We start from the raw sequence: 10,667 nt of genomic DNA on the forward strand, positions 1-10,667 counted from the left end.
AACAAAATGACTCCCAAAAAGAAGTGGTAAAGATAACAATATTGCATCTTCTCTATCGATATTGTGGCAAGCATCCTAAACTTTGGGATCAGCATTTTCCTTACATCCAACATGCCTACAATTGTGTCAAGCATTCATCTACACAAGTATCTCCATTTGAAGCTTGTTTGGGTTATTTGCTAAAGTATCCTTTGGATTTCATCTGGGGTAAAGATATTGTAATAGATGGACATCTTGATGTGGACAAGGCCAAGCACTTCATTGAACAAATTCAACTAGTGCATCCAAGAGTACAAGAATATCTTGAGAAAATCAAAGCAAAGTACAAAGCAAGGCATGAAAATCATCGAGTTGATCATGATTTCCATGTAGGACATCAAGTTTGGTTGTATATCAACAAGGAAATACTTCAAGGTGAAGGTAAAAATATCAAGCCAATAAGCTATGGTCCTTTCAAAATCTTGGAAAATATTGGTAACAATGCTTTCCGACTAGATTTGCTACATTACATGCAAATTTATTCTATTGCGAATGTGGAAAACTTCAGATTGTATGGGCCTCCAACGATTGATGGTCAGGAAGAGAATGTTCAAATTCCATCTATAGAATAGTTTTCTCCTAAATATTTAGATGAGTTGCAGGAAGACTCAATTTCTGATAGGAGAATAAGGACGTCACACAGAGGCAATATGGAGATGTTCCAGTGGGGCTCAAAGGTATGAATCCAGGTAAATAAAGGTGAATTAGGCCTAGGAAAGTGAGGGAGTTGTACCCACCATTAATTGTTGAGTAAAATTAAGATTTCGGTGGTCCAAAAGTTTCTAGTGGGGAGGAATGATCCGGGGGATCAAAAATATTCGCAAAAATCAAAGTTCTCAAATCCTCTAAAAAAATAGTGCCAAATCGTAGATTTCGTCGTTCTAATTGAAACAACGCTTGAATCACATCAATTCGACAACATATGTGAAAGTTATCACGTTTTGAAGTTTTTGGAAAACATCTAAAAAATCAAGTTGTAGGGTTGACTAGGCTACTGACTGGGAAGGCCATATAATGACATGGCACTAACATCAGTTGGCTAACTGGGAAGGTATGATGGTCAGACGACCAATCCTGAGTTGACACATGGTAGGTCGTATAGGTTAAATTAGCAGATTTTGGTTGTTTATTGTGTTTTGGATTGACCAATTAGGAGGCGCCATGTGGCCCTTGAAATTTGTGCAAAATATTGTTGGGACGACCGACTGACCTAGTAGGATTCGACCCCACGACCTCACCAACTAACTGTCATACCATTGGATCATGCGTTGTGTTTTTTTATACAACATGGTGACTTTTTATTTAAATTTCAAAATGCTGGTGCGTTGGCGAGAGGGGGCAAGGCACATGGCCCCAACCCCAAGTCACATGGTGGTGGTGTAACCATAGGCGTGATGAAAGGGGTGGGGCAAGAAGCCCTGGCCTCAATCACGTTCAAAATCTCGGAATCATCGGTAGAGGGCTTGTACCAGGGTGTTGGCATGTGGATCAGTGTACGACCACATGGCATACAACATGGACAAGGGCAGAGTGTTAGTGTGTGTGTGGCTTCTGGCCTACGCCCCTGGCCACATTATCTACCATATGAGTGAAGAAAAGGGTGGAAGTTGGGCTGTGGGTTCTTGACCAAGTACTCGAAAAAATGGACCAATTCTAGCAGAATTTCCATCATCCCCCTGCTAGATTGTTGCCTGATAGTTTTGCTAAAGGAGGAAAAGGTTTTTAGTTTTTCCAGTTTTGTGAATTTGCACGACAAATAGCAGAGAAATGGAGAAGGAGGACTAACTTGGCCATTTTTTAGCCTTTTTGAGTCAAAGAAGAGCGTACGCAGGGGTTTTTGGGTGTTTTGAACACAGTGGAAACATTATTTTTTTGATTTGAGCATTGTACGTTCATGTAATTGGTATTTTGAGCATATAATATAAAAGGACAACATTGGAAGCTGGATCCGAGGACATAGCTTAGGAGGGGTGCACTCCATCATCAAATTGTTGTTTTGTGATGTATCATGTCGTCTATTTTTCCTTGGTTATGTATGCAAAAATTAACTAAAATTATTAAGTTTATGTGCTTTTGAAATTTCGATCCATTGCCCACAAGACATAAACTAGGTTGTAGACTTTTTTAAGAAACCTTCAATTTTTTAAATTTCAGATCAATAGTAAATCGTAGTTACAGTGGGGATAATAACCTTGGTACATGCTTATTAATTTTCTTGTACTTCCCATCAACTTTGTATATGCAAGCTTAGGTCTCAACTACATCTGTAAATATTTGGTTTAAGGACTCAATGATTCTTCACTCTCGATTCCCTCTCATAAACAAATATTTTTTCCTTTTTGGGGTAGACACATCACTTGATTGGTTTGATAAAATTTATGTGAAGGAGTTTATCTGTATTAGACTAGCTTGTTCCGTTCTCTCAGTCACTTATTTCCATTTGTCGGATCTATTGAATTTTCAAACCTCATGGTCTTTTCATCGTTCATTTGTATCTTCTTAAATGTAGAATCATTAGGCAACAATTATGGATGCCCTCGTAGTTTGAGGTTAGCCCAGAGGGGGCAGCCCGCGGAAAGCACACGGAGAATTTAGTTCCTCGTGACTCTGCTGATTGCAAACACTGGTGTATGTATAGAGAGGGAATGGTATTTCATTTCTCCGTACTAAATCGCCTTTCCATTCGGTCAGCTCTGTCCACAGCCTCCATTTTTTGTAATAACATTGCAATATACCGATGCGTTGTCGAATTACTATTTTCATCCCAGCTATCATAGAGTTTCTGAGTTCCCAAATATGGAGATACCTCCCTCGCAGGAACAAAACCACGGCCATGCTCAACCTAACGAAGATAGCGGACAAACATCCCGGAAATTTAAGGGAATCCGACTGCGAGAATGGGGGAAGTGGGTATCAGAAATTCGGATACCAAGATCCAGGGAGAAGATATATCTTGGCTCCTACAAAACCGCCGAGCAGGCCGCCCGAGCCTTCGACGCTGCAATGTATTGCCTGAGAGGGCCCAACGCTAAGTTCAACTTTCCCGATTCTGTGCCCTCCATTCCGTCCGCCTTTTCTCTTTCCCCTCCGCAAATCCAGGTTGCCGCTTCCAAGTATGCCTTGAACGAAATCCCTGGGACTTCGCCTTCTGTGCACAATAATACTAAAGACGACCCCTCACTTCCCTCGCAGCCGTCTTCGGTATCTGACATGGAATTGTCTAATGACGCCCAGCATAAATCGGAGGACTTGGAGTTTTGGGAATCTCTGTTTGCAGAACCAGATGGTCCTCACTATTTGAATTTGGAAAAAATCCCATCCATTGACAAAGAATTGGCGTTGGTGCTCATTCCGACTTCAGAGGAGGAGGAGGTTGACATAGGGCTGTGGAACTTTGAAGACAGCTGAGTTCCTGGGACGTGAAAGAATATAAAAATGGACTTAGTTTTTTTGCAGTCTATGCGCACTGCCTAGTATCCACGTCGTTTTCAAACCTATCAGTGTCACGGCATGCATGAATTGGCGCACTATTACCATTAATCGTTAGTGGACGATATTCGATCGGAATACCTTATCAAAATTGCTTGTCTTCTTCTGCAAACATGTCGCCAGTATAACTTTTACAAGTGCCTAGTGGATACTGTGATTGCATACTAAATCAGAGTGTCTATTGGATGCTAGGATTGCATACTAAATCAGAGTGTCTATTGGATGCTGGGATTGCATACTAAATCAGAATTTGGAATAATTTGGAAATTATATAAATAGGAGTGAAGACAAATATTATTTTATTTTTGAAATATTTTGCAGTTATATCGAAATAGGTGTAAAAGAAGTGTCTATTACCATAAAAGTAGTGTTTCGAGAAAACAAAATTGTCCACATTTACTTGAAAGAAATAGTGTTTAATTATTTTAGTAGTTTTTTTATTTAGAAATATTTTGCAGTTGATATCAAAATACGTGTAAAAGTGTCTATTACTATTAAGAAAAGTGGTGTTTTGAGAAAACAAAATTGTCCACCTTTATTGGAAAGGAATAGTGTTTAATTATTATAGTATTTTTTTTATTTAGAGATAGTGATAGGTAGATACAGTGGAGTTATTTCAGCAAATAGCTATAACAAAGTAAGCTAAATATGAAAAGTAAATTACAAAATTGAAAATGTAATTATTTAATTTTAATGTGAAACAAAGATATATTAAAAATAAGATTTTGACATAATATTTTTAATTAAAATGATTTTTATATTTTTTAATTATTTTTGGAAAGTACTTATTATAATACTATAATGAGATTGAATATATATATATAGATATAGATATAATTTTAAATTTTAAATTTAGCAAATGAGTAAAGTGAAACATTGTTTATGTTTATCTAGTTTTGGAAATATAAAAAACTGTAAAGTGTCTATCACCATTAAAGTGTTAAAAAAAAAAAAATTGTCCATATTTATTTGAAAAGAATAATATTTAAATCATAAGAAATATTTTATTATATTATGAAAGTGATAGATAAATTTTTTACTTTATGAAATAGCTATAATGTAAATTAGTTGAAGTGAATAAAATCTATACTAAAATGTTACAAATGTTACTATGTAGTAATAATATTGAATAATGATAAACAAAAATAAATTAAAAATATAGTTTTTTTTTTTTTATTATTATTATTATCATAATAGAACAATAATATAAAAAGGAAGAACAGTTGAGTTTTTCGGAACATTTTTTTAATTCTATACTTAGTAACCTACCATTGTCACGAGATGCATGAATTGACTCAATATTTCTATAGTATATGGTGTAAACATTAGTGGATGACATTCGATCCTAAATGCACACATTTGTGTGTTAAGATAAGATACATAGTGCATACGAGTATTGACAACAATAGAGAATCCTTATTCTCTTTGGTTTATAATCCCTTGGGTTTAATATTATTACCTCGGCTTTATAATACCTTGGGGTTTTATAGTTAATCCCTCAGGTTTATAATATGAATCATATTTTAGTGTTTATAATATTGATCATAAGGTTAATATCCGTTGGTGTATAATATTTATCTTATGCTTTATCATAGGATTTTCACAATGTGGAAATCAATCATGGTCAACCATGGTCCAATGTCGCATTATGACAAAGATTGTCTCAATATGAAAATCAACCATGGTACAATGTCGCATTGTGACAAAAATTTTCTCCTAGACCAATGTCACATTGTGACAACTATGGTCATCCATGGTGAACCATGGTGTAACATGTCATTGTGACAAAGATTGACTCAATATGGAAATCAATGATGGTCAATCATGGTCAACAATTGTCTAAGTTTGTATTGTGAGAAAGTTTGTCTCAATATGAAAATCAATCATGGTCAAACATAGTCCAACGTCGCATTGTAACAATTATTTTGTCAATATGAAAATCAACCATGGTCAACCATGGTTAAGCATGTTTAATTTATGGTTTATAATATTTATCTTAGGGTTTATATACTTTAGGTTTGTAATATTAATCTCTTCAGTTTATTATTTGTTTATTATTATTATTATTCATTAAAAATTAAAGTGATTAATTAAATAATTAATTTTTTATTTCATTCATTATTAATTCATTCATTCACAACTAATTAAATATAAATTAATAATAACAATCATAATAATCATAATTATACGCTTTCCGCACATATCAACCACATTTACTAATGTGGTTGTGCATGTTATTTGTATATGCCTATGGCGTATATCAACCATATTTACTAATTTGTTTGTGCTAGTATATGATGCAAACATTAGTGAATGATATTTGATCCTAAATGCATGCATTTGTGTGTTAAGAATCCTCCTCCTCTTTTGCAAACATTCATCTTGTACAACGTCTAGATATGTCCATTGGATACTGTGATTACATAGTCCACTAAATCAAGGTTTTCCATTGGATATTGCGATTAAATAGTCTGTTGAATCAGATTTTGTAATGTTTTGGAAATTTGATAAATATGAATGAATTTGTTTATTAAAATTTTGAATTAACTTGTATTCGACATAAAAATTATTGTAAAAGTACTTTGAATAAACAAAATTGTCCACAAGGAACACTGCTTTAATTATAACATAATGTCTTTACCTTTATGTCAAGAGAGTGATAAGTAAATATAGTGGAGGAGCTTTTTCAGGAAACAGTTACAATGACGTAGGCTAGTTGAAATGAATGAAAAGTAGATTACAAAATTGCAGATTTGAAGAAACAAAATTGTCCACAAGAAACACTGCGTTAATTATCACATAATGTCTTTAACTTTATGTCAAGAGAGTGATAAGTACATATAGTGGAGCTATTTCAGCAAACATTTACAACAAGGTAGGCTAGTTGAAATGAATGAAAAGTAAATTACAAAATTGCATATGTCACTATATAATTTTAATATTAAATAAAGATATCTTTAAAATGAGATTTTGATGATAAGAGATATTATATGAAGTTGAAGTTAAACCACTATTAATCAAATATATATATTTCTTCTTTTACTTTTTATTTATCAATATTATAAAGTACTGTCATAATGATCATAAATGAAAATAAAAGTTATAATATTATAATGAATTTTAAATTTAAAAAATTATTATTTATTAGAGAAAGTGTCCAATTTTAAATGCGTCAAGTGAAGTGAAAAATTATTTATATCTATTAATTTTTTGAAATTATTTTCTTTAGACATAGAATTAATTGTAAAAATGTTGATCAACTTAAAGAAACAAATTTGTCCAAAATTTACTAGACAAAAATAATGTTTAAATTATAATAAAGTCTTTCTTATATTATGAGAGTGATAAAAAATATGTTGGAGTTATTTTAATAAAAAATTGTAAAATAAGTTAATGGAGCTAAATGGGAACTAGAGTACAAGATTACAGATGTCATTATTTAGTATTAATATTGGATAAAAGGAAATTGATTACAAAATAAGTTATTATATATATATATATATATATTACCATAAAGTCTAAATAATTGACTATGAACCAAAAAAAAAAAGTTATATATATATATATATATTATTTTTTAGAATTGTTTATTGGCTACAATATGTCTAAATGTCTAATTTATTTTAATTTAGTTTTATATTTTGTATATAATTAGGCTGATAGGCCTTCCTATGCATCAAAAATCATCAACACTTTTACCCTGCTTTGTTTGATCAGGTGAGACACTTTCAACTGTTGATTTGAAGTGTGACTATTTTTTCCAAATATCGGTTGAGTTGCCTTCTTTTCACAAGATATTTTTACTGCTTTTTCCCATTCTTTTATGTCACTATTGGCCTCAGAGTTAATCGATTCTTTGGTCTGCTAGTTGTTGTTGTTGTGCACGTCGGCACCTCTGTCTGGCCTTGCTCCCCAATCCCGTATACACCAAAATCTTCCAATTCAAGAACAAACGCGGAATCGAACTCAGGATTGGCTGCGGCATCACCGGAATGGGTCTAACCCTGCTCGGCCTCAACGTGGTCTTGACCGATATCGCCCCCGTTCCGCTCGCCCTCAAACGCAGCGTGAAGAAAAACACGACGGTGAGCTCCCTCGCCTTGACCAGAAAACAGGGATCCAACATTGGAAGAGTGAAGATTTCTCAGCTCTATTGGAACAATGAGAAGCAGATTCAGGTACTGAAGCCTCCATTTGCTTTCATTGTTGTCACAGATGTTGTTTATTTGGAGAATACTGTGGAGCCTTTGATTTCCACCATGAATGCCCTTTCTGGAGCAAATATTGTAATTCTATTAGGTTATCAAATACGATCTCCAGAAGCCCATCAACTTTTTTGGCAGATTTGTCCTAATTATTTCACTGTGGAGAAAGTACCCCATGAGGATTTGCATCCGGAGTATGTGTATGAAGAAACTGATGTGTATTTTCTCAGGAAAAAAATGACCTAATTGTGGGTAGAACAAGGTTTTCCAGGGTTTAGGGGTGGGGCACAAATTGTATATGGTTTATAAAGTAGAGGGCACATAAAGTACCTGGCCCTATTATGCAAAAACTCTGATCAGATTGCCATTGGGGAAAATCTAAGGTGGATCCTATTTCCGGAACTGGGTTGTCCAATTTTGTTCTGCCGTAGGACAACATTGCAGTTTTTGAAGTCGACATTCTTCGTCATGTGTGCGAGCATGAAGCCTCCCAGGCGAAAGGCGGCCGAGGAAGGCTAGAAAAAAGGGTCACTATCATCTCCCTAACTGGTCATCGTCTTTATTTTCTTGATTTTCCAGATGGCAATGATTAGTTTGCGCAGTCAATACTGTGGAACACTAGCGTTTCTATTTGCTACTTCTTTGCTTTTGAATGGGGATAATGCTCTGGCATTGCAGGGCTTGGTTTTGTTTTTTGTGGTTCTGTTATGGCTCATGAATGGATGTGTTTATGGATTGAAATTTAAGGAATATATGGGTTTACTGTAGCATATGAATGGAATGCATCCAAGCATTGAAATTTCAGAAGTTAGGTTTATTGTGCATATGAAATGGCATGTGTTCATGCTTTTGAAATTTTACTCAAAGAAAAGAAAAGATGGATTTGGTATTGCATATGAATGAGATGTATTCTTCATATATGCTTGGCCATCTATAAAGGTTTCTTGATTTTGGGTAATTAACTTACTCTAAAATGAAATAAGACATTCAATGTGTTCCTGAAAAGTAATTGCACAATGATCCAGTTCAAGAAAACAAGATTTTCCACAAACCAATTAACTCTTCTAGAAAAATTCAACAATTCCAATTTAATAATCCTATCGGCCTCTCTTTATACCTTTTGGGACAATTGCTAGTATATTTTCCTATAAGTTCTTTAGTAAACTAAAGAAATAATCAAGAAAGTTTGAAAAATAACTTTTCACAAAAATTAAAATGAACACAGCATCAACCATCACATGTACATTTTGACGTGTCAAAATGTCGATGACACATAGTCCCCGACGTTTAAAATAGTCAATGACAGCCATTTTTCGTTGAAATTTCAACCACAGTACATATTTTGTAAATGTCAATTATTTTCTGTCTATAATTCAATGAGGTTCACCTTCCTTGCACGAACAGGTCTGCTTGTAGTTTCTGTTGAAAAAAAAAGCTCTACTTGTAGTTCGCCGAGCTTGTCTCGACTGCGGGTTCTATGGGACTGTCGACGTGACCAGCTGGGCCCCTCTCCATCTCCGTTACCGTCTGTTTATGTAAACGGAGAAACCCATCACGCTGCAAAGTCGGAAACTTGTGAAAAAATTGCAACTGCAAACTCTTCGCCGTCAAGTGTCTTTTCAATGTACCTCAGTCTGTATAGTATCCGGATGGACGGATCGTAATCACACATCCAATATTTATGGATTTCTTTTAGACTAAGTTTAAATTTTTAATTTCAAAATTTTAATTTTAGTTTTGAAGTGAATGTAACCATGTTAGTAATTCTTCTAAACTATGCTTCGGCAGGAGCAAAGATTGCTGGAGGGGAGAAGGAAGCACGGGTAGTAGCAGTTCGAAATCGAGACCCAGTAGTTGTGATTGAAGAAAGACCAGCTTATTGCCCATCAGTTCTACCTGTTTCGTTGTAATATACGAGATAAAATACCATAGTCTATGCTTTCTTTGGTGCTATCTTTGTAGAGGCTGAATCTAATGATTGCAACTTAAACCGTATCAACTGCTATAATAGATAAGCATAAAAATGGTGCAGAGGTAGTGTTACTGTATCGCGATACTATATTGAAAGTTGTGAATCTTTCTATAAATAATCCAAATTAAGTATCAGCTATGTTTAAATATTTAAGTGTAAAAGTATATATTATTTTACAATTTTTAAAAGTGTGTATAAAAAAGGCCGTTCAAAAAACAGATTGGAGAATAAAGCAGCATGTAAAGCTCCGCTTAGTTATATACCATTGCAAGTAAAAAAATGCATATGGGAAAGAAAAAATAGAACAGGCTACAGAGAGAATCACTGAAGTAATATATATATATATATATATATTTTAATAAGAAAATGTAAAATTAAAGGATATGAAAATTAAAATAATTATAAATAATAATAATAATTAATAATAATTTTTAATTAAAATATAATTAACCATTAGTGTAAAATTAATGGTATATAAATTGATAATATTATATAATTATGGTAAAATAATTATTCATTAAATTAAAATAATTATATATTTAGTTATATTAGTGGAAAAAAGAATATATGAAATGAAAATGTACTAAGTTTATGTAATTAAAAATATCATGTTTCAATGTAGTTGTGAATGTGTTGTTTGTTATAAATTAAAGCAGTTGTGTAAGATTTTAAAGTTTATAAAATATATTCATAAAAAAAATTCCAATATTACTAACATAATTACACACAAATGACAATACAAAATAGTGGAATCATAAATTGATTTTCACTTACTCGTAGCTTAATTTTGAATCCTCACAATTACTATGAACTAAGAACATATTATGTTAGCTCTAATTATTTCGCATAAGCTTAATTTAATCCCTAATATATTTACAATAATATTATATATATATATATATATATATATATATATATATATATTATTATTATTATATAATATAATATATATACCACTCCCT

General features: G+C 33.1%; 1 protein-coding gene and 1 pseudogene across 1 annotated transcript; both read left to right on the forward strand.

The window, feature by feature from the left end:
- Nucleotides 1-2,835: 2,835 nt before the first annotated feature.
- LOC149170857 (ethylene-responsive transcription factor ERF012-like) lies at nt 2,836-3,447 on the forward strand. The gene has a single exon (XM_089425748.1). The coding sequence runs from the start codon at nt 2,836-2,838 to the stop codon at nt 3,445-3,447; it is 612 nt and encodes a 203-aa protein (XP_089281874.1).
- Nucleotides 3,448-6,230: 2,783 nt separating this feature from the next.
- Nucleotides 6,231-7,979, forward strand: LOC149170858 (uncharacterized; annotated as a pseudogene).
- The last annotated feature ends 2,688 nt before the right edge of the window (nt 7,980-10,667 follow it).

Source organism: Pinus tabuliformis, chromosome 4_2 (assembly GCF_031772625.1).
Source record: "Pinus tabuliformis cultivar Carrire ecotype Pingquan chromosome 4_2, CPIR1, whole genome shotgun sequence".
Classification (NCBI taxonomy): domain Eukaryota; kingdom Viridiplantae; phylum Streptophyta; class Pinopsida; order Pinales; family Pinaceae; genus Pinus; species Pinus tabuliformis.

Coding starts and splice junctions, on each gene's coding strand:
- LOC149170857 (XM_089425748.1), top strand. CDS start 2,836: ATGGAGATACCTCCCTCGCAGGAACAAAACCACGGCCATGCTCAACCT.